The following is a 27,969-nucleotide window of genomic DNA, read 5'->3' on the forward strand; positions in this document are numbered from 1 at the left end:
ACACTACCTTATCTTCTTCCCTTCACTTCCATTCCATTCTATTTTGCGTTTCCCGCAGTCCAAAAAAAACCCAGCAAACCGACACGTCCAATCCAAATAGAAGAAAAAAAAACTCGGGCAATTCCGCCGGGCGCCGGCCATCCGATCGATCCCGTCCCAGCTGTCCTTCCTCCCCGAAGTATCCATCATCCATGAACATGGAGCGCCTACCGCCGCCGGCAGGATCGCGCCACGGTCACCACCGCTACACGCGGATGCCGCGGCAGGCGGACCTCGAGGGCGAAGCGGCGCCTGCTGACCAGGAGCGGGAACCCGAGCGGCGGCCGGAGGTCCTGGCGGCCTCAGCGTCGGCATCGCTCCGAGTGCCCGACGCCGCGCGGGTGTTCGACGAGCTGCCCAGGGCGTCCATCGTAGCCGTATCGCGCCCCGACGCCGGGGACATCACGCCCATGCTGCTCTCCTATACCATCGAGGTTCATTACAAGCAGGTCTGCGATCCTTCCCCAAATGTTTTGAGGTTTTGGTTGATTGTTTTATGGAGAATTAAACCTTGAAAAAAATCTTGTGACTTTGGTGTGATTGGGCGGAATCCAACCATAAGATATCTGTTCCTGTTCCTGTCAAATTGTGTATGGAATTGGGTGATTGATTTACTGCAAATTTTTATATCACCATTGACCTTTCTGCTGACTTTGACAGAACAGCAAGTCCCGTGGCTATGTAGGAAGGTTCATTTCCCCTTGTTTTATGTTGGGAACACGAGGTCTTAAAGTTTCAGTTGGGTGGTTGTTCAAATTTGACCTATGTTATTTCAGTTCCTGACTTCCTGCGTATGAGCAGTTCTTCAGTTAAATTTATGTTTGGATAGATTATTAGCAATGATGTCTCTTCTAACCTACAAACTATGTTTTACATGTTTGCTGACTTGTTCTCTTTAAATATCACACAACCAACTTATCTTTAGGTTGTAAAACAAAAACAAATATTCCATGGTGCTGTCCTTTGCATTTTTTTCTTGAACACACAGGAGAGGTGCGTATTATTGTATTAAGAAGGAAAAAGGGATAAGAACCCTTAACGAAGCCAGACACTCACACCACTTCGATTACAAAGAAACACGTGCGCTCTTTACAAGAAAAGTCGACCACAACCTAAACTTAACTCTTACTGCGCATGAGGGCAAGGAGACAATTAACGCCTTGTGCTCCAGCTAGCCGCCAATAGTGCAGTTCCTTCTAGCGATTAATAAAGCTCCAGCGAAGCTTAGGAGATACCCCATCAAACAGACACCTGTTGTGAAGGTTCCATGAAGTCCAAGAACCTGAGATGATAAGGGAGTTGAAGCCCCTCTTAATCTGATCCTGCACACCAACAGAGATTGTTTTCCACCGATCCTCAAAGGATGTTTCCAGCGATGATGTCCCAAAGTGTAAGATATTCAGAGATGACTCCAACAGTCAAAGCTCCCTGAATATTATTAACCCAAGCATGATTGGTGAGGGCCTCGAGTACTGTTCTACTGGTTGCTCTTCGCTTGGATACTAATGCAAATACTTGCGGTGTAAGGCCAGCAACTCTGTGGCCTTGGATCCACCTATCTTTCCAGAAAAGCGTGTCTGATCCATTGTCCACTTCGGATACCACTTCCACGGAGAGCTTGGGCACACTTCAGAATTTGATTGGGAAAAAATAATCTAAGGTCGACTAAGATCTGTCTCTGAGCCACAACCACCTCCTCTGAAGTGCCCAGCCCAAGTTTTGAAGATTGGAAAAATTCCCAGCCCACCAAGCTCCTTTGGAGACAAACTTTGAACCAAGCACAAGACAATGGCCACCTCTAGCGTCCTTCCTTCTACGCCAAAGAAGCCCTTGTTTAATCTTGTCAATTGCCTTAATCACCTAGGTTGGATTAATGGCCATGGCCAGATACGCCAACATGGATGTGGAAATTATAGTATCAGTTTACTTAACACTTAGTGTTTTACGGGGGCAAAAAATTAGAATTGTGGAATGTTTGTGCTCCTCTACTTGTCTCTGGCAGTGGCTCCTGATGCAGTATTTGACACCCCAGTCCCTCCTGTATGAACCAGCTGCCCTAAGCAACCTTGGACAGTGACGCCCCTGTGTATTAACTAGCGTGGTCTCATTTTCTTTGCATTTCCCCCTCCTATTCGCTTTGTAATATTATGCTGAATCAAGAGCCCAACCTCCAATTCACAAAACTAAAGAATACAATCCCTAGCGAATGATACTCCTAAAAAATGGTGAGCCATGAAGCATGAACCCAAACTACAATCCTACAAACATGATTCCAGTACCTATGTTATTAAGGTGTGTGCTTTTCTTTGCAAGTTCTTGATATTTCATCTTGCAAATGGCTTTGGGTTTTACGTTCGTAATTGAATGTGACCATTATGGTCAATCGTCTGTTGGCAGTTACTCAATTGTGATAAGTCCGTGTTCAATATGGAACCAATTAGATAAAAATTTTAGAAGCAACGATGTATTGACCTGAGACATACACACACATTATCTATTTCAAGCAATTGTGTGCATGGTGAAGGGATCATGACACCTAACCGGGGCGAGGTTCAATTAGGCAACTTAAAAATCTAAGTCTTAAACTAAGGCCTCTAATTTTCACCTAGTCAAAACCTATACAAGAAAGTAATCTATCTAGATGTGCAACTATGGTTTTGCTAAGTGTGTTGCTATCTCTACTGCAAAAGAGTTATGCAACCTATGTTTAAATCCTATCACTAGCCTAGCAAGCTCAACTAGGAAAGTAAGCACCCAACCTAGGTAAGCAATAAATAAAGTGCGAAATCTTAATTGAGATAAGATACAAACTCCCGTCGACGACATCGATATTTTTACCAAGGTATCAAAAAGCTTTTACCCCCCCCCCCCTAGTCCTTGTTAGAGTAGAGCCCTTTTTCTCGAAAAACGCAGGAGGACTGCGTTTTAGATATATATTAAGAAGAGATAGACAAGGGTTTAAAGAGACCCCCCAAAAAACAACGCACTCCTTATGGAGGCTAGTAACACTTGTACATGAAAGGATCCATAAAAAAAACACACACACACACTCCCTACAACAACCTGTGCAGGGGGGCAGCCAAGAAGGAGAGCCCTTTGGCTCCAGCAATTTCCCAGCTTCTTTCCTCATCTACATGCTCCATAATCAGAGGAAGGCTGGGAGACCCTCCATCAAAAGGATGCTCTCGCAAGGGACAAGTTTTTGGTTGGGTAACTCCATGGATAGTCTCTGGGCCTTTCCCACACGTAAGTGGGTCTCTGAGATGGCATCTCATAGACTGGTCCTTGTCGTCTTCATTATCGAGCTTCTGGCCAAACCATCGCGAGCTTCGTTCTCTCATGTACACGGTGGTGACCACATCATAAACACGGTTGGTGTGGCCTCGCTAGATTACAACCCATTCGAGTACAATAATAATGCACACAAGCATCGAGTAGTAAGATGTATGCAAACCTTATTAAACACTAGTCCTAAACCTAGAGCAAGCGCATAAGCGATGGCTTGATTAGCCTAAACACTTCAGAAAACACCTACACTAATTACCATGTGTATCACTAAGCAATATGCAAGTAGAGATCACTAGAATGGAGCACCAGCTTCTTTGATATGTTCTTCAGCTCCCACACACTTCAAATGGCCAACCAAGGGGCATGGGAGGGGGGGGGGTATATATAGCCTCCAAACAAAATATAGCTGTTGGAGACTGCACAACCTTTCTATGTAGGCACAGAAGAGTTCGATGCACCCACAGAACACGTCCGGTGCGTCCATGGCAGCTAGTCGTTGAGCTTCTAGCCATTACCAATCGTTGGAGATTGAGTGTCCGGTGAGCCACTAGGCATGTCTGATGCTTTATGGCCTTTCTCCAATACGGCTGCATTCCTCGCTGAGTTCCCTATTCGGTGTGGGAATTGGTGCTTCATTGGACCCGTCCAGTGCACACCTGCTTGTCCCGTGCGTCTGATTGCAGTTGCCCTTCTTTGACATAGTGTTGTGCTATTAAGTGCCCTTCTCAACATTGCACCGAGCATGTTCGATGTCACTATGCAACATCCGATTTATTCTGTTTCTTCGTATTGAGTTATTGCACCAACCAGTTTAACCCAAAAGCTTAAGTTGATGGAGAGATGAACAATTCACTTGTATTGCAACACTTCCCCTCACATGGAGGCTTCCTGAGGTCTCAGATGTGGAACAGGAGTGAGCAACTATTACTTCATTGAATTGCTCTAATCGGGATTGGGACTCGAGACCTTTAGCTCCGATACCATATTGAGTTGCATGTATCAATCAATTCAGCCCAAAAGGTTAAACTGATAGAAAGAGGTGAACATTCACTTGTATTCCAACACACTTTGTATGTCTTCATCCAGGCCTGTTCCATCTTGTATCTTATCTTAGACTCTTATATGTACTAATAGGTCTTCAACATGTCTTCTAATTCTTGTTTGAGGTGTTGATCATCCAGATCACCACTTTTCCTAAGCCCAAGTTCACTTGTACATCTTTTGAACTATATCTAAGAACACTACCAAATAATGCTAGTTGAAATGGTTATGTTGATCATCAAACACCAAAATTAAACTGTAAATGGGCCGAAGTTCATTTTCCTTACACATGATTTTGTTGCCATATTGTTGAAACATTGTGCTTGTTACCCTTTGCTTCTGACTTTATTATGCGGTTGGACCGTTGTGGATCATGTGGCGACTTTGAAAATCAATGTGAAGTTACTAATATAATATACATGCAGAACAAACTACATGTGCAGGTGTGAACAGAGAACGATGAAAAATAAATAACTTTAGAAGCTCACAAGTCTTTATACCTTTGTTAGTTTGTGCATATTTAATATTTTATCAGCTTTCAATACATATTTATTTGCTTCTGATGTATGCTCATTCTTTTTCTTCTTTTTACTTTTTTTTTATTTCTATCAGTTTAGATGGCGTCTATATAAGAAAGCTTCACAGGTTCTCTATCTTCACTTTGCATTGAAGAGGCGTGAATTTCTTGAAGAATTCCATGAAAAGCAGGAGCAGGTTAGTTTTTCTAGAAATCAGTTTCCTATTTACATTACAAAATGGAAGCTTCCAGTACACATCAGAATAGTCCCTCTACTCTGGTAAAAAAATACTTGACACATTTGACTTATGGTCTTCAATGCATATGAATATATTCTTAAAAACTTTCAAATTTATGAGATGTTGCAAGCATTTTTTTACTAAAATACTACACATGTAACATGTTTCAGTCTAGATCATTTAATAGTTATTAATGTTTGTATTTTATAAGGTTTGACTACATATCGTTCTAAACAACATGTTTTTATGCCGGAAGGGAGTATTAGGGAACATAGTAAGTAAAGAACTAGGGGTTCAGGACTGAGAATACACTCAATACATGAACTAGATGGCTGACCTGATCTGATCTCTAATGAACGAGCACCTTAGAGATATTTTGTATTTGAAAGTTAAAGCTTCTTTTCGAGATTAGATGCCATAGTAATGTTTTAATGTTTTCATAGCATCGTTTGATATTTTAAATTGGCAGCCTCATTTCATTATTTGTGCCCAATAAAAGACAATTGAAGAACATAGGCACACTCTTTTAAGAGTTCGTCAAGTGTTTATTTGACAAGAAAATGATGGAATCTAAAAAATTAATTTCGCATGTCCTAAAGAGTAATGTTGTTTTCTAAACAATAACTAGACTCAGTTAGCTGGTAGAAAGCATTTATACGAAACAAGTGATTATTACGCCATCACAAATAAATGTTTGCATGAAAGTGGGTATGATAGGGAAAAAACCTATTACCATCTAGTTATCTGGTCTAGTTTGTTCGGATACTTTTGATAAACTCCTGGCCTTCTTCACAGACAATAGAGGATTTGGAATAAATGTGTCAAAAATCAAAATGGAGGAAAGGACAAAATTTTGAAACTAAACTCGACCTGGGGGGGGGGGGGTGTGACAGCCCCCGGATATTATATTAAGAATAAGACCTCACCTAGGTCGAGAAAACCTCCGAACCCCTACCCCACCCATACACAGCGGCACTGTAGTCCACCAGGACCGGACCTTAGACCTGTGCTTTGGTGTGGGACAGACGAGGGGATTTTTTTAACCACAGCCTGAAATTCGCTCCTATGGGGAGTCGAACCTAGGACCTAAGGAGTGGTACTCAGATCTCCTAACTAACTCAGCTAGAGACCCTTTCGCAGAATATTTTGAAACTTAGTCTGCATTTTATAGAGTAAAGTGCACTAGAGACCCATTAACATTTGAGGGGGTGTTATCTAGGCCGATCAACCTGCACATTCGAGAAAAAAAATCTAGGCCGATCAACCCTGAAACTGCTTTTGTGGGTCTCAGAACCTTTTAATTGGTCCACAGGAAGTCCACACCATATAACAATTATGCTCTATCATTCTTAGTGAACCCCTAATGTAGCTACTTTTGCTCAACTAATATGTTCTGCACTAAATTTTAAAGCTCTGTAATATTGTAATTTGTACCCCAAAACAAGTTTGTTGTTGTTATGTGTGTGTATCACATCACAAGCATTTTCTTGTTTCTTCTCCTTAATGCGATGATGCGCAGCTCTCCCCCGCGTGCTTGTGGAAAAAATCCCAAAGCAAGGTGGTTCTCAATATTTGGTTTAAAAATATATTTTTATTTTGGACTTGAGCACCTTGCATTATGCCATTTCTACGTTTCCTCCTCATCGGACATGTTCAACTTTAACCCTGAATTACTGAATTAACTTTTGCATTGTCACTGAAGGTCAAAGAATGGCTCCAAAATTTGGGAATTGGGGAGCATATGCCAGTAGTACATGATGAGGATGAAGCGGATGATGTAAATGTTCCACCACAGTCTGATGATAACTCAATTAGAAATAGGTAAACATGTTTCTAGATTGGTGATGATAGTTTATTATAGTCTTATAGATAATTAACTAGTAACTGATATATAGGTATGCTTTTATCACATCGTATGTTGCCTTAGAGCAGTTGAGTCTCCATATTTTATTCCATGCATGCAGTAAGCAAGACATTGAACCTGTTGTGGCAGAAACGTTCCTTCAAGTGCTGTTTTACCTGTCATTCGACCGGCTCTTGGACGTCAAAACTCTATTTCTGATCGAGCAAAAGTTGCAATGCAAGAATATCTAAACCATTTCTTAGGGAACTTGGATATCGTCAATTCACGGGAGGTACTAAAAGCTTTGTACATTTCAAAGTAGACACCCTCATAATTGAACATTAAAATGTTAATCAGAACACCTTATTTGGCTATCTTTATTCAATTTATTTGCACTACAGGTTTGCAAATTTTTGGAGGTGTCATGTTTGTCATTTTTACCTGAGTATGGTCCCAAGTTAAAAGAAGACAATGTTTCAGTTGGACATTTACCAAAGATTCAAAAGGACCGGAAAAAACGATGCTGTTCATGTGGATTGTTTAACTGTTGCAAGAGCAATTGGCAAAAGGTATTAAGCCTTTTGCAGTTTTGCTTTGTTTACAGATATTTGGCTGTTGTATCTGAGTTGTTCAATTGGTTATTCCTTAACAGACCTGGGCTGTCCTGAAGCCAGGATTCTTGGCTTTGCTTGAAGACCCTTTTGATCCAAAGCTTTTAGACGTCATTATTTTTGATGCATTGCCACATATGGATATAACTGGAGAAGGCCAAGTTTCTTTAGCAAAAGAGATTAAAGAACGTAATCCACTGCATTTTGGATTCCAGGTACCTTTTCATTTTAAAAATGTTGTGTTCAGATAGAAGTTTGCTTGTTCTGGCTTATATAATTTAGTAGTTTGAAAGCCCATGATGAGATGTGTGGTGTGGATGGGAGCAGAGTATATCAGCATTTGGAGTGGTGTGGTAGGAGACACCGGGGTTGGCCACCCAGTCGGTGATGGTAGGTAGAGTCAGAGTCGTGCTAAACGAGTTAGCAAGTGATTGCTGATCTTAGCCCCTGATCCACGAGGTCCATGGCTGAATTGGGTGGGGTGATAGAGGGAGAAGTGGCGACTGGTGTGGTGTGGTGTCGGAGGTGCCGTGGAGGTGGTCTGAGGGGACAACCAAAGTCGTCGACGATGGGCATTGTGAGGAGAGTCGGCTGTGGCGGGCGCGGCGGGGGACCACCCGTGGATGGGCCATGCCACATGGAGGTGCGATTGGTCCACAGGTTGTAGAGTGCCAACCAAGCAGTGCCACCACCACCACGGCCAAGCCTTCGCTGACGCCGACCACCATCGCTTCCGGAGCCTGAGCTAGTACCACCTCTAGAGCTAGAGCTGGTAGAGGGTGCGGTGCTACTGACATTGGTGGAGTAGGTGAGCGCGAGGATAAACCCCTTGAAGCTTGAATTAAAGTAGTCGTGCGTGTAGGCTGCCCAGAGCTAGAGCTGCGAAGGACCATTGTGGTGTCGGAGCGGACCTGAGCCCCCTTGGTGATCTCCTTGAAGATGAGGTCACTGTGGACCTCGTGGAAGGAGGGGAACATGACAGATCACGTGGTTTAAGTCTGCAGGTAATTATAGCGCTCGTTGAGGCCCTGTAGAAGGTTGAGGATGAACGTGTGATTTGAGACAGTCTCGCCGAAGTCATTAAGAGAGTCTGCCATGTCCTTCATCTAGTGGCAGTACTCAATGACAGAGATGTCACCCTGGACGAAGGTTTGGAAGGCAGCGTTAAGGTGGAGCGCACAGGCCTCACGGTTGTCGAGGAATTTCTCCTCAATAGCAACCCAGGCTTGGCGAGCAATGCCACCACGCTCACGGATGATATCCTATAGCTCGATGATGACCGTGTCGAGGATCCAAGATAGGACAACACTGTCCATTCAGTGCCAAGATAGGACAGTGGGACACACGATGTCGGTGAGGACATGCCGACGTGGTTGTCGAGAGCGTAACACTGCATGTGAGAAGGACAAGGTCATGCTAGAGGGCGTAAGTAGAGGGACAAAAACCAAGAACTGAAAGTTTTGAACACCAGCCGTCTTAGCATGGAGGTTGGCGATGACAGTAGCCTCATATGCCAGAGGGGTCTTAGCCTTCTGGTACTTGGGGGAGGGGGTCGGTGGCGGTAGGACCTTCGAGGTGGTGCTCAGCATTCGCAAGCTGGCGAGAGAGTGTATCGGCCCCAATGCGCTCTTGCTCTTAGACGAGAGCAGCCAGCAGCTCACACTTGGGCAGTAGCAACTGCAGATTTGGTGGCTGTGAGTGCCGTGACGAGTGTGGATTGGGTTGTAGCTACCTCATGGGGAGGAGGGAGGTCTGCAGTGCTGAAACTGGAGGGTCGGGAGCAAGGATGGCGCTGGAGGGGTGGGGAGGACCCATGGGCGTGCCTGCGCCACCAATTGCACCAAATTCGACTGGGACGTAGCCTAGGGGTGAGGGATCAGGTTGGCTCTGACAATAGTGGTCAGGGCAGGGCCGAATCTGAGGTGTCAAGCGCCTAACACGCCCACGCCCAGGTGTGTTGCGCTCACCCCGACGGGGTGTGGGACAATGACAACCGGGGGCGACGGCGGCTGCGAGGCGTCAAACAGTGGCATATTCGTGACGCCGACGAACAAAGGGATGGTGTCGGCGACTTCAGCCCACGGATAACAGGGAGAGGTGAGATGAGAGGGGGAGGTCTCCCTAGTGGAGGAGACGGGCACACCAGCCATGGGAGGGCTAGGGGCGACTGCAAGGGAGGGGTTGGCGGCGGTTGCCAGGGAAGTGCTGGCAACCAAGGGAAGGAGGGGTTAGGGTTGGTAGCTAGCTGATACCATGCTAGAGGAGAATAATTCGATGAGTAATTGGTTTGGGAATATGGTACAATATATATACTAATAGCCTTGGATTGCATCCCTTAGCCTATCCCTAATAGGCCATATGGCACGGGCTCTAGGCCCATAGACACAACACAATCTAACAACGGGGGGAATGCTTGCCTCAGTTTATCCCTTTCCCGGACCCCACTCATGTGGGAGCCTCCAACATTAGGTTTGTTCTTTCAAAATCCGTCACTATCTCTAGTAAAATTTGATTGCTATGGGCATATAAAAGAGATGCTCTCAACAATCTAGAAATAGAAAACATATGTGCTTTTGAAACGCTGCTGTGATACAAATAAAACCTTCCTGGTTACTCTATTCCCACGGCCCATGGTAGAAGAATCTTCTGAAAGGGTGATCACATAGTTCTAATAACATGGTCACAAGATAAAAGTGTAAGAATCATCTGAAAGTTAAAGTTCGTTTGTCGAACTATGACGAGGCCTGCCAAGCAGCGGCAACAAACACCTTGGCAGTGGTAAAGGCAACAACCAATGTGGAGTGGCTGGCAATGACGTCAACGAAGTGGGGCACGAAGCCAGGGCCTAGGCTGGCGGCACCAAGGCTAGAAGGGGCCGCAACAGGGCGTTGTGCTGGGGTCGACATGGCTGACACAAGCGGGTGGGGCCCAGGAGTTGTGGTCGTCGTGTGTGCCCACGCGGCGATGGGGACGAATGCCGAGGTGGGTGCGGGCACGAGCGCATCTGACGCAACATGCGCGGAGGACCGAGGACGTGGCCAGCAGCTTGTCGTCGTCGTCGGTGGGAGTGGCCAGCATAGCCCGCGTGGAGGCAATTGCAGCCGACGCAGTGACTGGGGGCTTAGGCACATCTAGCTCGGGGGCGAGGGAGGCGGCCCAACGGTTGGCGCACGGGTGGCTGCGGCGACGACAGACCACTGACGGGAGAGATGGGGAGGGGAGAAGGGAGGGGGGCCAGCCATGGAGGCAGGCAATCGACGGCAGGCGACTACACCTAGTGAAGGGAGGTAAGGAGAGAAACTTGGCTTGGTACCTTGTTGGAAATCGTGACCCTAAACAGGGTGGGTACTGTATGAAGTACATGGGCATGGGCTAGGCCAAGACTGATAGAAGTGGAACCCTAACCCTAAATTATGGTTGGGTGATATATTAGGTGGTGTTTGGTTTCAGCCACGGAGGGGTAACGTTAATGGAATCAGATGACACTGTGATTTGATTCAGCGTAAGCGAAAACGTATTTTGTTTGGTTCACGTCACTAACCAAAGTCAAATAGCTGAAATCGGATTACAGAGCCAAAGGAGCGGTAACAAAAGTGTATGTCCCGTATCTGATTACTTTGTATCCGATTACACAGGCGGCCGACACCAAACAAAATCAGATGGAAACACTTACAGCTGAAATCGGAATACGTTACAATTACACGGACCAAACAACACCTTAATAGTAGTGGTAAGTGGGCCTAGGCCCATTACAAGGATAATCTCACACAATACATCATACACACACAATACATCTAACACCCTTCCGCAGTCGAAACTCTAGCCACGACAGATGTTGAGACTGGACTGAAACTCCTCAACCACTGACATAGGGACACCCTTGGTGAAGATGTCGGCGAGCTGAGAAGTAGTCAGAACATGAAGAACGTGCACATCCCCAACAACGACACGCTCGCGGATGGAGTGAAGGTCGAGCTCGACATGCTTCGTGCACTGGTGCTGGATGGGGTTGGTGGAGAGGTACATGGCGCTGACATTGTCATAGTAGACACGTGTGCTTAGCTTCAGCGGACTGTGCATCTCCTGAAGTAGCTGACGTAGCCATGCCGCCTTGGCGACGCCGTTGGCCATAATGCGGTACTCAACCTCGGCACTTGAGCGGGAGACGACCGGGTGCCGCTTCGAGGACCAGGAGACAAGGCTGTCGCCAAGGAACATGGCAAAACCGGAGGTAGACCGGCGCGTGTCAGGACAGTCGGCCCAATCGGCGTCAGTGTAGGCGACGAGGTCGGTGGTCGCAGACCGTCGAAGGAGGCTGAAGTCGGTAGTGCCCCGGAGGTACCGTAGAATCCGCTTCATAGCGGTGAGATGTGGCTCCCGCGGGACGTGCATATGGAGGCACACCTGCTGGATGGCTTAGGCGATGTCGGGCCGGGTGAAGACGAGGTACTGCAGTGCACCTAGAAGACTTTGGTAGTTAGTTGGTGGGATCAACCACTGGGGGGCCGTCATCGGAGGAGACCTTGCCCTAAGTGTCCACTGGAGTCGTGCTGGCCTTATAGTCAGCCATGCCATTGCCAACGCGCTCGAGGATGTCGACAGTGTACTGACGCTGGTGGAGAAACAGGCCCTGGGATCGGGGCTCCACGGTGATCCCCAAAAAGTGGTGTAGCTCACCTAGGTCCTTCATCGCGAACCCCTGCTGGAGGGAGGAGATGATGCGGTGCAGGAGGTCGTGGGAGGAGGCCTTGGAGACGATGTCGTCGACGTAGAGGAGGTACGCTTTGTTTAGACCGCGACGGAAAACGAACATGGAGGTGTTCGCCTTAGCCTCGACGAAGCCCTATGAGAGCAAGAAGGTGGCAAAGCGACTGTACCAAGCGGGGTGTCTACTTGAGGCCGTAGAGGTTGAGCTTGCAGATCATGTCGGGATGCGCCGGGTCCACAAAGCCAACCGAATGAGTGCAATACACCGTCTTCGTCAGAATGCCATGGAGGAAGACATTCTTGACATCGAGCTGATGCACTGGCTAGGCCGTGAGAGAGCCGGTCAGAACAGTTCGGGTGGTACCAGGCTTCACCACGAGGCCGAAAGTCCCGTCATAGTTGACCCTGGGACGCTGAGCCCCGCAGGACCCAACGAGCCTTGTACCGATCCAAGGAGCCGTCCATCTTCAGCTTGTGCTTGAAGATCCATTTCCCGGTGACCACATTTGCGCTGGAGGGTGCTGGTAGCAGGTCCCAGGTGTGGTTCGCCTGTAAGGCCTCGTACTCCATAGCGCGCCACCAATTGGGGTCGGCGAGCGTACTACGGATACAGGACGGCTCGGGGGAGAGCGCCGGGGAGGACAAACGAGGACGTCGTGAGAACCAGGCGGGCAACGGGTCGGAGAACACCAGCGGCCCACCGGGTAACCATCGGGTGGACGTGCCTAGGGTCCCGGTGGAGAGCAACTGGATGGTACACCGGCGGCTCCTCGCGAGAGGGAGTCAGGGTAGTGGCCCAGCCACAGCGCTGGTAGACGTGGATGGGGTCCGCAAAGCACAGTGAATAGGCCGCCTCGACGGACAACGGTGGGGCCACATGAGGTGGCGTAGGCGGAGTCGGCGGGGTGGCGCAAGTAAAGGTGACGGGGTCGCGCATGGCCCAGACGGGGTCGACGGGGCTGCGTGTGGCGCAGACGGGGTCGATGGGGCCACGCGTCATGCAGGCGAAGGCGACGGGGTCGTGGGTGGCATGAAAGAGGGCAACAAAATAGGAACATCGACACAATCAGCATCAAGGAGAGAATCGAGATCGACAAGTTGGGAGTCAGAAGGGGAAAACATTCTCATCAAAGATAACATGACGAGAGATGATGATGCGATGGGTGAGAAGATTGAGACACCGGTACCCCTTGTGATCAGGGGAATATACGAGGAAAAGACAACGGGAGGATCGAGGGGCAAGTTTGTGAGGAGCGGTGGCAGAGGTGTTGCGATAGCAAGCGCACCCGAAGACTCGAAGGTGCTCATAGGAGGAGGTGGTGCCGAAGAGGGCGAAAAACGGAGTGGGATGGGGCGCCTTGGAGGGAAGACAATTGAGGAGGTAGGTGACTGTGTTCAGCGCCTCAGCCCAGTAGCGGGTGGGAAGAGAAGCCTGAAAAAGGAGGCAACACAACATGCTGGTGGTGGTGTGAATCATACGCTCGACACAACCATTCTGAGCGGAGGTGTGAGGGCATGACATCCGTAGCGGCACGCCTTGGGAGAGAAAGAAGGCATGAGACGTGGAGTTGTCAAACTCCTGTCCATTATCACATTGAACAACCTGAATGGTGCGACCGAACTGAGTCGACACCCACACAAAGAAGTGAGAAAGACTAGGAAAGGTGTCATACTTACGACGAAGAAGAAAGGTCCACAAGAAGTGAGAGAAGTCATCCAGAATGACTAGGTAGTACTGATAACCGGAGATGCTTGGAACAAGGGATGTCCAGAGGTCACTATGTATAAGGTCGAAGGGGCGAGTAGCTCTGGACATGGAAGAAGAGAAGGGTAAGCGAGTGTGACGCCCAAGTTGACACGCATGGCAAAGCAAGGTGGCATTGCCGCGGGGGCAAGGGATGGCCGAGGTGGCCGGGAGTCTAGAGAGGACGTCGTGGCTGAGGCGACGGTGCCAAGTGGAGGCAAGGGCGTAGGGTGGTAGCATGGGCGGAGGAAGGTGGGGTGGGGAAGCGAATGGGATATAAGGGGCTGGAGCTGTCGCATCAAGCAACCACAACATGAGTGGTAAGATCCCGAATGGTGAGCCCCCAAGGATCGAGTTCCATAGAGCAACGATTGTCAGTAGTGAAGCGACGGACTGAGCTAAGGTTCTGGATGATGTTGGGAGCCACAAGGATGTTGTTGAGGTACAAAGGACTATGAAGGACTGTGTCATCAACGGAGGTGACAGGCAGAGTCGACCCATTACCGACAATGATGGAGGAAGGAGAGGTGGGGTTATGGGGATGGGGTAAAGTGACAGTTTTGGTGTCAGGAGTGGTGTGGAACGAGGCGCCGTTGTCGGCAACCCAGTCGGTGGGAGGAAGGGGCGACAAAGATATGGAAAAGGATGAGAGAGTCATTGGGGGCACCCCCACAGAGGCACAGAGCCACCGCAAAGGGTGCTAGGGTCGGCAGTGAACATGATGATAGGACCTCGATCGTCATGGAGACAATCGCGGTGCTTGGGAGCAAAAACGGCCTAGTAGGGTGGTGGCCCTCCTGAGGGTAAAACTCGACGCAGTCACAAAGAACAGGGTTCATGATCTGATCAAATGCATGAAAGTGCCTCGTAGAAGCAGGTCGTTGTGAAGGGACACACGAACACGATAGGGAGGCATGTGAACCGCGTTGGAGCGAAGGAGGGACATTGAGGGCACAACAGGAGCGTGTACAAGTGTGCCGGAGGGCGCAGCCGGACTCTGTGTGTAGGAGAGAGCACCAGCAAGCGCATGGGAGGGCACGAGCACAAGAAAGGGGAGAGGCTCGTCAGCGGCAAGAGGAAGAGCAGCGTTTGTGCTCACGGGGCCAAGACAGCGCACGGTTGACGCAGGAGAGGGTGGCGGCTCTGTCAGGCCAGACACCGGCGCAAGAAAGAGGGGAGGTGCAGCCACATCGTCGAAGGAGACCGAGGTGCTGGCGGGCGCAAGGAAGGAGGCCGCGTCGGACATGAGGGTGGGGCAAGGGCCGACGCCTACAAGCAGGGCGGCGGAGTGGAGGCCCGTGCCCGCGCTGAGGGGAGGGAAGGCGACGACACCCGCGGTCAGCGAGGCGGCTGTACCCGCGGAGGGAAGAGGAAGGGTTGCAGCGGCAAAGCCAGGGTGGAGGCGGCCATCGGACATGGGAGAAGAGGCGGTGGCGGCCCTGGCCGGAGGAGGGGACGAGGTTGCGGCGCTGGCCGGACGGGGGGCGGTGGTGCTGGCTGGAAGAAGGCCGACAAGGATCCTGTCTAGCGTCGGCTCGCTCACGAGGTCGTACGACCTAGACAGGAAGGACGACGGTTGAGGGCCATGTAGCAGCGCCTCCAGCGGGCCCGACTCGGTCAGAGATTGGGTCGCCGCTCGAGTTGAGGGCGGCCGCGACTACCGCCTTGCCGCGCTCGGACTTTAGGAATCCGGAGGTGGCTGGGGACGCCAGCTGCTGCAGCGGCACCTCCTCATCTTTGCGTGTGCTCCAACAGCATTGCGGCGGCGGTGTACGGAGCGTCGGGGTTGGGAGCGCCACTTGGGGGAGGAGGTGGCCTGCCAGGGGAGGAGCAGCGCTCGGGGAGGAGGTGACCAACCAGGGGAAGGGCCACTCTAGGGAGGAGATGGCCGGCCAAAGGAGGAGCCGCTCGGGGAGGAGGTGGCCGACCAGTGGAGGAGCCGGCGGCGGCTGGCAGTCATGAGTGGGAGGGAAACCCTAACCTAGCTTGATACCATGATAGAAGTGAAACCCTAACCCTAAATTAGGGTTGGGTGATATATTAATAGTAGTGTTAAGTGGGCCTAGGCCCAATACAAGGATAATCACACATAATACATCAGACGCACACAATACATCTAACAAAGACCCATTACAACAGTAAACACATAATCTGACAGAAACAGGTGGTGCATCAGGTGCATGGTAGATGATAAAATAATGACAACTCTCTGTCTGTTGTTGTTGATTCGCTACATTTTGATCAACTTAGCAGAATGATCTTTTATGCGCCATTGCACCTTTTATTTTCCTGTTGATTCTGAACAACCTTGTGCTTTTTATTGGAGAAAGGTTTCTTCTGGTGGCCGGACAATAAAGCTACGCGCAACAAGCTCTTCTAGGGTTAAGGACTGGGTTACTGCAATAAATGCTGCTCGACAACCTCCAGAAGGCTGGTGCTATCCTCATCGTTTTGGCTCATTTGCACCACCGAGGGGTTTGTTGGAAGATGGGAGTATGGTACAATGGTTTGTAGATGGGCAAGCTGCATTCAAAGCTATTGCATCCTCCATTGAGGAAGCCAAATCGGAGGTTAGCTTTTTATTTCCTTCAACATTTACTACAGGATAATTTTCTACCTGTTTGTTAAGGAAGATGATTAAAGTTCGATGCAGATATTTATTACTGGCTGGTGGCTCTGCCCAGAGTTGTATCTTCGACGCCCATTCCAACATCATGGATCATCTAGACTTGATGCTCTACTGGAAGCAAGAGCTAAGCAGGGTGTACAGGTACCATCGTTGCTCCTTATTTTTACGAGTTTCATCAGAAATTGACAAAAAATTGGTTTATGCATGCTAATGGCTAACAAGGCCATACAAGAAAGAGAACAAGAAAATAGTAGAACAGATGCTAAATGAACATTTGAGAAATACCTCTGCATTCTAGGATTTCACCACCTGCATGTCCCTATCCTTCCTTGCTTTTTATCTGCCACGGATGATGATACATCTGAGGTTTGAAACGATAGAATAGTTGTCAATCTGTTATGACGCACAGGACAACTGAATTTCGCAAAGTTTTAATATTTGTGGCAAAAAAGGAAAAGTATTGGGCCATTTCTTAACAGTGGATGCTTTAGTTTTGTTCAAGGTTATTAAAACGATAAAACGTTGAAACACTTATGAGTGAAGTTTTGACTTTTAAAAGTTTAAACGTAGTTTTAAACAACATAGGAAAAATACCAATATATCATTATTTCAGACAATAACATAAAGTTAAATACCAAAATAGAGAGGTTAGTGCCTTACCAAAAACTTCACCCATGAGCCGGATTGAACCCAAGAGTAACTAACAGACCGGACCCAAAAGTAGCTAATGGTCTAAAACACATGCAACGCTGTTTTACAGTTTAGAACGCCAAAACGTGGTTTCAACCTCTAATTACCGTTTTGACGTTTAAACGTCGTTTTAATAACATTGGTTTTGTTGTATCATGCGCTTATTAGATCTAATATGAAATTATTTGAAGAAACAATAGTATTTCCAAAGAGGCCTTATTAGTGGCAATATATTTTTAATGTTCATATTTACTAAGAAATTATTTAAAAAACATACTATGCTTTTTATTGTCCGAGTAGTGATGGAAAAAACTTGTTTATGTTTCTCAGTCAAACTTTTTGTGTCAGGAACTGTTGGGTAATTAATGAGATTAAATCTGGGATAAATGCACAAGTAACATGTTCATAAATATTTAAAGTGATATGTACAAACTCTTATTGAAGATACTCTTCTAGTTTTGTGTTTAAAGTTATAACACCTAATATCCTAGAAGCTGCATTATATGGATCATGTTATTCCCAAGGATTTTTTTTTTCATAGTAAGCTAGCCTAGGCCATAGTTTAATGCCTAGGGGACATAAAACAGTAATAGAGAGGGTGAGGCCGTTACCCGTGAAGGCATGCTGGAAGGAGCACCAGAAAATGTTATTTAGCCATGGGCTACTCACAGAGAGTAGGTAACTGAACCTGTAAGAATAAATAAAACAGTTTCATTTACCTCCCATTCCATGTAAGCTGGAACTGAGGACGCCAGATCGTTTATTTTAATCAAACATTTAGAATGGCTGGAACAGGTATTTTAACTGATAACATATGCAATATACCAGTAACTGTTTTATTCATGTGAAAATGCTGTGTACCTACCATTCTAATTGGAATTGAATGGTAGTATGGAGACCGTTGCTAACATACTAACATATGCATGTATCGTAAGTTATTTTTTGCAAGAAATAAATTAATTTCTTCATAAACTATACATGTGAATTGGTTCTGTCACTTTGGTTTCTTGAGGCAACAATTTTTTTTCCAAATGCCTTTATTATTAGAAGTAAAATGAGTAAATATAAAACCAAGCATGCCAAAACAAATCTCTGTTTGAGGCAGCTTTTGTGGCTGCTTCTTGCGAAAGGAAAAAATGATTGACGCTTCGAAACAGCATGCTTCTTTGTCGATTCTCAGATACAACGTGAAAGGCTCTTTCCCCTAAACATGGCCAACCTCCAGCTTTCCCCAACTGCAGTCTTGTCCTCCAGTTGAGCTCCCATTCACTTCCCTGGCGCATGCCACCCACCATCTGTAATATTCCTCGGCCGCATGCAAGACACCACTCTGTCCTCGTCCCCACACATGGCCAGCTGTTCCCATGTCATGCTCACCCTGCTCATGGCTTGCTGTTGCATATCTTTGCCTCTTCCTGGCTCTTCCTCCCTTTTCACGCTCTTCTCTGTTGCCTACCTGTCAGATAGCAGGGAGAGAGATTTCTTCTGCTGCCATGCTTTCCAGTCACCCATTGCTGCAATATTCACTAGTGAAGGTGGCTGAAGGTGAGGGTATGCCGGTAGTTGTGCCTTTGCTTCCCTTAATCCCTTTTGGCTCCACCAACTCCGATACGCTTTTATCTGCTTTGCCTCTTGGAAAATCTACCATAAAAGCTAGCTTCCAATTGAAGTGTATGCAGAAGCTGATGCAAACAGGTCTCCCAAGGTAATTATGTTGTTCTATATGCTTGGAACTCAGCAATACATAGCAAAATCAGCTTACTTGGCTTTCTACAATGGATCTATTGTTTTTGAACCTTGGAGACGCATTTGGAAATCTTGGGCGCTGCCAAAATGCAAAATCTTTTTGTGGCTAGCAGCTAGGAACCGATGTTGGACTAGGTGGTGCCCAAGTCCTCCAGATGCGAGAAGCAGGTTCAAACTCAATAGAGCCATGAAAGAACCGGATATAAGCTGACTTAGAGGAGTAGGTACCGGAGGCCGCGGGTGTCCATACATGGCGACCAGGAACATCCGGTTCCAGCTGCCAATCCTCTAGCAGGCTCCATAGCCAAAGAAAATCCATGATGGCCTGCACCGATAACCCTCCCGTAATATCCCTCATTCATTGTCTGTTTGCCAAGGCATCCTTCACTCTGCGTTTGTTCATATATTTTCTAGGCACATGGGAGATCAGAGCAGGCACAAGTTGATGGATGGACTGACCATGGAGCCACCGGTCGGTCCAGAATAAGATGTTCTTTCCATCTCCGACCAACGACGCAACAGAAGCCATAAACATGGCAGTAACATTCGGATGTACCTGCAATTCCAGCTTAGCCAATGGACAGTCACCTTGAGTCTTCTTAAGCCATAGCCAGCGCATGTGTAATGCCCAGCCAAGCGTCTCCAGATTATGAATTCCAAGCCCTCCCAGACCAATAGGCCTGCAATTGCTGGGTAGGGAAGTATCGAGCTTAGTGCTTAACAGGATCATCCCGGTAGTTAGGCCTCCCAGGATTGATAATCGTTTTAACTCCTGGTGGTGCCAGGCCTCTGCTGCTTTGCCCAAGGAAGAGAGGAAGGGGTTTAATTCCTTAGTGATTCTTATTGCCTGGGAGCTCTGGAAACATAGGAATGCCTTCGTTTTTAAGGGTACTAGGCCTACTGTCCAAAGTGTTGTGCTAGCTGTTATGGCTGAAGGTCGTCTTTGATGTTTAGCTGGGGCTGCTGCCCTTCAGGTTTTGGTCGTGAATGGGCCTGGTACTGTGTAAGTGTGAGTTGTAATACCCCCCTGGGTGTATAATCTTTTTTTTGCGGGTGGGGGGAGGGGGGGGTCTTTTTCTTCTTAATTAAATGACGCGCAGCTCTCCTGTGTGGTTCGAGAAAAAAAGAACACAGAAAATAGCATCAAATGGATTCAGACTTTCTTTATAATTACTTATTATCTTGGATGACTTTGAAATTTTGAATTCATTTTTGCAGATTTACATTCTCTTGTACAAGGAAGTTGCTCTTGCTTTGAAAATTAACAGCTTATACAGTAAACAGAGGCTACTTAACATTCATGAAAATGTTAAAGTTCTGCGTTACCCTGATCACTTCTCAAGTGGTGTATACTTGTGGTATGATTGATTTTTTGTTCCCTGTTTCCTTTTTGTTAAATAAAAAGTTTTTTTTATTTTATTTGATCTGAATTTTTTTTACTTTTATTGTTTTGCCTTTAAGGTCACACCATGAGAAGATTGTGATTGTTGATAATCAAGTATGTTATATTGGAGGTCTTGATCTGTGCTTTGGTCGCTACGATAGTCCTGAGCACAAAGTCGCTGATTCTCCTCCAGAGATGTGGCCAGGAAAGGACTACTACAATCCCAGGTATTTTGTTGTTATCTTCTACCCATTCAGATGTATGGGGCAAAGTCCCTAAATGTCACTTCATCTCTGTAAATAGGGAATCTGAACCCAATTCCTGGGAGGACACCATGAAAGATGAGCTGGACCGTGATAAATATCCCCGCATGCCTTGGCATGATGTTCAGTGTGCTCTCTATGGCCCACCTTGCCGTGATGTAGCGAGGCATTTTGTTCAGCGCTGGAATTATGCAAAGGTTGCTTATATCCTTGTGGTCTGCTTATCATAGAAAGCGGTAAACTAATTGTTTTTTTTTCTTTCAGAGGAACAAAGCTCTAAATGAGCAAGCAATTCCCTTACTGATGCCTCATTACCACATGGTAATTCCACACTACAAGGGTAGAAGCAAAGAAACAAATGATGAGGCTGAGGGTAAACAATACAATGATAAGGATGTTGATATTGGAAAGCCAGTCTTGACATCACGCACATCATGTCAGGATGTTCCATTGCTCTTACCTCAAGAGCTTGAACCTCGTGAATTATCCAGTTCAGATTTAAGGGTGAATGATTTAGATATTAACCATTCAGATCGTTTAAACAAGAAGAACTTTAATCAGCCTTTGCTCAACCGAAAGGCAAAACTGGATTCTTCTCATCAGGATTTACCTATGAGAAGTTTTGTAGACAATCTCAGTTCCCTTGAGCCATCATCTGTTAGACGTTTTGATTCGTCAAAAGATGATAGGAATCACATTGACAAAAAATGGTGGGAAATGCAGGAGCGAGGCAACCAAGTTGCTTCATTACTTGATATTGGACAAGTTGGTCCAAGGGTAACATGTCGTTGTCAGGTCAGTACATGGTACTCTGCAATACATTTCTAAGTAGTATTAAACACCAAAGAATGAGGATCCATGGACAACAGTTTCTCTGGTGCAATTTCTCTTATTTAGTACTCCCTCTATTCTAAACTGTAAGTCGTTCTGTATGTTTAGAATTTAGATACATAGCAAAAACTATGTATCTTGAAAAGCCAGAACGACTTACAATCTGGAATAAAGGGAGCAGTATACATATGCTTCACCAATCATAAGTTTTTCTTTTGGTTGGTTGTCTGTGGCTATATTATGAAACTGAAATTTACTAAGAAACAAACAAAATGACGGCTTTTATTTTATAGCATATGCAAATGCAACATTATGTTAGAAATTATTTGTCTTGCAAATGGCTCTGGTACTAGTTCTTTTTTAATGAACCAGCCATGGTTTTTAAAGCGGTAAGGCGGTCCAAGGCGTTGGACCACCGCCTGGGCGCCTAGGCGACGCCTAGGCGAGGTAGGCGGGCAAGGCGCCTAGGCGTTAGACCACCGCCCGGACGCCTAGGCGACGCCTTAAGAACAGTGGAACCAGCACAAAACTGCTAATTTAATTTAACAGAGAAGAGTAACTGCTGTACTAATAATGTTTGGAACACATAGGGATTGCTAACATGGTCCAAACAGATATAGTGCAGATTCTACTCATTGACGTTGGTTAGTAATATCTAATATCAGTGTGATTGTTAGTCTCCTGTTGCTATGTAAGGCATTGTAAAGTTTTTTTTGAATTAAACTGTTCTTTTGAGGATTAAGAGGTAGGGGGACTGATTCTCCAGTACGCATATCAGCATTATCTGTTGGGTCATTTTACAAGAGTTTGAAACTTTGAAAACTGTTTAGAAGATTTTGTCTATCAATTTGGCCTTTAGTGTCCTGATTTCTTGATGTCAACTTCTCATTATGTGACTATCTACATATTTGACTCATACAAATGTGTTGGAAAACATAATTAACTTCAAGTGTGGCTACACCATATACATTCCTTCTATATCTTGCCAGATAAATTTAATATAACATTGATAAGATTCAGTCCTTCTGCAGTATTTAAGACATGCCTGTACGCTTTTTTCACCTCGAACGGACATGTGTATTTTTGCATACATTGTTTTATTGAAGTATTTTATGAATGTGTGATTTTTCGCTCAGGTTGTTAGGAGTGTCGGTCAATGGTCAGCTGGGACCACTCAAATTGAAGGAAGCATCCACAATGCCTACTTTTCTCTGATTGAGAAGGCAGAACACTTCGTATACATTGAGGTTTGTGCCTTTTTCTTTGACCTTTTAGATTTGAGTTCTTAACTTCAGTATTTTTTTACGGATAATGATCTGAAACTGGAGTTTTCCATGCATTATTCTAACTCATTTTTCTGCTTATGTTTGAGGGGAAATTAAGTGCTAAACAAAATTAACACTTTTTCACTAAGTGCTAAGCACCTAGTTACTAAACAGTGAAGATATACTACCAAATTTTTTGTAACATCCTTTTTATGACGTTTTGCAGAATCAATTTTTCATATCGGGTCTGTCAGGAGATGATACGATTAAAAACCGCGTACTGGAAGCATTGTATCGGCGCATACTTAGAGCTGAAAGAGAGAAAAAGCGCTTTAAGGCCATCATCATCATACCTCTTTTACCTGGTTTTCAGGTAGTTTTCTACTAGAAGTTAGAGATATGTTCGATGCTTGGTTACTTACATAATCTCATGACAGGGAGGCATTGATGATGGTGGAGCAGCATCAGTCAGGGCAATCATGCATTGGCAATATCGGACTATCTGCAGAGGTTCTAATTCGATTCTTCAGAATCTATTTGATGTTATTGGACCTAAAGCACATGATTACATCTCCTTTTATGGGCTTAGAGCACATGGTAAACTCCATGATGGGGGTCCCTTGGTTACTAGTCAGGTATGATGAGCTTCTATTTGTGCATGTTTTGTTCCTCCCCAGGGTCCTCACTCTTGTCCAGCTGAGCATCATGAATTTTACCTAGAAGAGGCAATGAACTGCTCGTCATCATCTTTTATTTTTTTTTGAAAAAAACGCAGGAGAATTGCTCGTCATCATCACACTTTGTTTTTTATCTTTCGCAGAACTACTTCCGGTCCAATTTATAAGGTGTAGCTTAACATGATTATAAACTTTTGATTATTGGATAGTACATTTGATTGCAAATCTAATAGTATCAATTTTGTATTTAAAATAGTCAACAACTGTTTGCCAAATTATTGGTCAAAGATATAAAGTTTGACCCTTGACATATGCGAAATGTCTTATAAAATAGACTGGGAGGAGCAGCATATAAAATGTATTCAGGATACCATTCTAACAATGTCCCATTTCCAGATTTATGTACATAGCAAGTTAATGATAGTTGATGACCGCATCACATTGATTGGCTCAGCTAATATTAATGATAGAAGCTTGCTTGGATCAAGAGACTCCGAGGTATGCACTTGTATCAGTTAGATGCACTCCGTGAAATAAGAATCAAGAGACACTTCATTACTGAGTACATCTAATTTTAAAGTAGAGCTAACTTGAGAATATTTTTTCCATCGCGCAATGGACATTCTTTGTACTAAGTTAAGAGCAAATACCTTGTATTGTGCTGGAGTTATGATGCCTCCCCTTCCACCTTGTAGATTGCTGTGGTCATCGAAGATAAAGAGGTTGTTAATTCAAAAATGGATGGAAGACCTTGGGAAGCTGGGAAGTCCTCTTTAAGCCTACGCCTCTCGCTGTGGGTGGAACACCTTGGCCTTCATCCAGGAGAGGTTTGACCATTATGCTTTGCCTTGTTCTTTGTTAATCATATTCTGCTGTTAGGTTGTAAGCAACAAGTGATGGAATCAGAATGTGCATTTCTTCCTTTCGCAATTTATGTTTCTTTTTTCTCTAAGAATGCAGAAGAACCGTGTTTCAATTCATTATGACAGAAAAGCAAATACAAAGAGGTTCAGAAACCTCTCGAGTACATCATGTATATTAACACCACAAACCCAAAAACACATTACCAAGGCTAACAGCCAGACGACCAACTATGGCCTGGGGATAGCAGTCCACAGGTGGAGCTCCTGTAGACCAGTAGCCTTTGCCTGACGCCACAAATGGCCTTCCCCTGCTACCTAGAGAAGAACACCCTGAACATTAGAGCGACGCCCCTAAAAAACACAAGCGTTTCTAAGCTTCCAAACTGCCCAGGGGACCAACATAACTAGGGAACTGAAACCTCTACGAATATCCTTCGGGAGAGCTCTAGTGGTCTGCCTCCACCAAGAAATAAAGCGACTAGAGGAATTAGGCTGCTGCACGGCAGCTAAATTGAGATTTCCGAAAACCCAAGCCCATATCTCTCTGGATAGAACATAAGATGTGAGAATATGGTTGATTGTTTCCTCTGATTGGTCACAAAAAGGACATGCTTGTTGATGTGGCAGGCCACACTTAGCAAGGCGGTCTGCACATGGTTTTTGCCAGTCTGCACTGTTCGTAGCGAAACCACTCTCGCCCATCCCCAAGACATATCATGCCGCTCTTACTGATCCACGCACTGATGGAAGAGGAGTACGCTACACCCACACTGCTGTCCAACAACACAATGAGACCTTGTACCTCTCCCACTAGGTGCCAACCTTGTCACCGGCAAGTGGATCTTCCTCTACAAGTTTCACGTTGATGGCTCTCTGGATCGTTGCAAGGCCCAGTGGGTTCTTTGTGGCTTCAAACATCGTCTTGTAGTGGATTACGACGAGACCTTCAGTCCAGCGAAGTGGGTGGACGAGGGGTTGAGGACGACAGAGACAAGCGACCAGATGTTCTAGGCACCGGCCTACTGAGCGTGGAGGTGGCTGATGACCGTGGCCTCGTACTCCGCAGGAGGAGGTGGCACTGGGGCCGCCAGAGGAGGCTTGAGGACGGAGGAGCCGAAAAGGTGACACTTCGTCTTGGCCAGCTGAGTGGCAAGAGCATCAGCCACGTTACGCTCGTGCTCCCAAGCAAGGGCCGCCACACGCTTGTAGTCCTGGGCAGCGGCCATGTCGGCCTTGACAGTGGCAAGTGAGGTGGAGACATTGAAGGCCGGTGGTGTAGGGGCAGGCGCGACGAGCGCAAGGAGAGACAAGGTCGGTGTGATGGGAACAGGCGTGGATGATGCGTGGAGATAAGCACCGGTGACGACGGAGACGGGCACATGCGCGTCGGTGCAAGGGGATGCAGACTGGATACGACTGTGACGGTGAGGGCCCAAGCGTGTTCGGCCCACGTGGCCATCGACCAAGCGAGCGGAAGATGCATGGGTGAAGTTGACGTTGGCGGCGGTAGCGAGGCACGCGCCGACGCAGGGGTGGCGACGGGTGGGCTCTGGAACCATGGTGGCGCATGAAGGGAGCAGGAAGATGGCACGCTCGCCAGAGCAGTGGACAGGGTGGCACCGACTGTGGCAGGGGAGGCTAGCCCTAGGTGGCGGCAGTCCGCTTGCTGGAGTAGAGGATAGGGCGGCGGCGTCGGTCGGTTTGAAGAGGGCGGCATTGGGTGGCGGCGCCGACCGTGGGGGAGAGGTCGCCAGTGGCTGTGGGGAAGGGGGGAGGAACACCAGTCGCCGTAGAAGGAGATCCCATGGGGAAGAAGGGGGGCGCAAGGTTGTCGGCATGCGTGGGGAAGAGCGCAGCCTTGGTCGCGTAGAGTGGAGAGGCGGCGCCGTGGGGGAGTCGCCACGGTTGGGAACGTCGCGCATGGAGAGGCAGGCGCCGTGGTTGGGGATGGCGCGCCGATGGTGGCGGCCCGCCGATCGCTGCGACTTGCCGGCAAGCGCCCACCGGTGGGAAGAAGGGAGACCAGCCATGGGTGCAGCCCTGGCGGCGCTCAGCACAAAAAGGGAGGGAGGGAGGGGAGGAGATAGAATTGCAGGCTAGATACCATGTTGGAGTGAAAATCCTAACCTAATTAGGCAGGGGGTTTATATATATATATATATCAATATATTACAGTGACACAATACACAATATGCTAACACAGTCAACAATATTTGTTGCATTGCAATTTTAAACAAAATACATTCACTTTCAGGTTAGCCATATCATGGATCCTATAGATGATTCAACATTCAAAAATATCTGGATGGCCACTGCCAAGGTGAGATAAATGTTTGCTGAAGTTTTTAAGGCAAATCAGTAGCACTAAATTCTGATGCTATTACTTTTATTATGGAAATTCATATCAAAATAAATAAATAACTGATCTGAAACCCTATGGGGCTGTTTGGTTCGTGGCTAAACCTGCCACACTTTGCCTAAGGTTAGTCGTTCAAATTGAATAACTAACCTTAGGCAGAAAAGTTAGGCAAAGTGTGGCAAGTTAGTCATCAAACCAAACAGGCCCTATATCCGATTAGGTTGCCTTGAGTTTTTCAATTGGTTTTAAACTGTAATACTGTATCATGTGTACATACTATTTCAATACCTTTGTAAATATTATTCTTGAAATACATATATACTAACTAGTGTTTGGCAGACAAATACCATGATATACCAAGATGTCTTCGGGTGTGTACCCAACGATCTCATTCACTCAAGGTATGAATTTAAGCCTACATTGGGGTTGCATTTTGTGTCAAGTGCTGTGGTCTCTGAAACATTTAGTCCATTCAGGGTTCAATTTCGGCAAAGCTTTGCTCACTTGAGGGACAAAATTGGCCACACTACAATTGATTTGGGTGTTGCCCAAGAGAAGCTAGAAGCTTACCAAGAGGGTGATCTCAAAAGTATCAACCCTATGGACAGACTACAGTTAGTCAGGGGCCACCTTGTTTCGTTTCCGTTGGATTTCATGTGCCAAGAGGACTTGAGACCATATTTCAGTGAAAGTGAGTACTACACATCACCACAGGTTTTCCATTAGCCTCTCTGTCTGCCTCGTAAAGTTACTCAACCGGCTGTACATGTTGCAAAGATCACCTTGTAGATGCTCTACACATGTTGTCAAATAGGAAACAAAAAAAAATTAATATATTATCATACCATTAGAGTATTAGAATTGTTTCCTAGAAAGAAAATAGTATATCAGTATAGTTCATTCGTTCCAACAACTTTTAGTTTCGGGAAAGAAACAATCAAATTCATTGTTTATAAGTGCAAATAATAGGAGTTTCCTTAGTTCAACACATTTTCTTTGGAATGAATATACACCTCCCATAGCAGTTCATTTTCTTCCTATCCTATTGTGTACCTGCTACACTATCCAGAAATATAAGGGCTAGTTTGGAAACGTAAATCCTTTATAGGATTCTTGGGGATTAATTTCCCAGTCAATCCCCTAGAACCCCGGACGGGATTTAAGTTTTCAAATTGGCCGGCGATGTCTATGTGGTCACATAACATGTATATTCTTGTATTAGTTTGTCGGTCA

General features: G+C 46.4%; 1 protein-coding gene across 2 annotated transcripts; it reads left to right on the plus strand.

Annotated features, from left to right (window-relative positions):
• LOC103630236 (phospholipase D zeta 1) lies at nt 1–27,828 on the plus strand. Of its 2 annotated transcripts, none has more exons than XM_008651305.4 (20): nt 1–488; nt 4,981–5,082; nt 6,827–6,945; nt 7,118–7,259; nt 7,369–7,536; nt 7,620–7,793; nt 16,360–16,599; nt 16,683–16,799; nt 20,313–20,452; nt 20,556–20,705; nt 20,782–20,938; nt 21,006–21,536; nt 22,709–22,819; nt 23,064–23,210; nt 23,275–23,472; nt 23,911–24,012; nt 24,210–24,341; nt 26,632–26,697; nt 27,076–27,137; nt 27,213–27,828. In XM_008651305.4, exons 1-20 carry the CDS (start codon nt 192–194, stop codon nt 27,460–27,462), a joined length of 3,405 nt encoding a protein of 1,134 aa, XP_008649527.1. In that variant the 5' UTR covers nt 1–191; the 3' UTR covers nt 27,463–27,828. The 2 variants fall into 2 exon arrangements, with proteins under 2 accessions (XP_008649527.1, XP_035816081.1); XM_035960188.1 differs by having other exon boundaries at nt 47–488; nt 7,089–7,259.
• The last annotated feature ends 141 nt before the right edge of the window (nt 27,829–27,969 follow it).

This window comes from Zea mays, chromosome 6, assembly GCF_902167145.1.
Source record: "Zea mays cultivar B73 chromosome 6, Zm-B73-REFERENCE-NAM-5.0, whole genome shotgun sequence".
NCBI lineage: Eukaryota > Viridiplantae > Streptophyta > Magnoliopsida > Poales > Poaceae > Zea > Zea mays.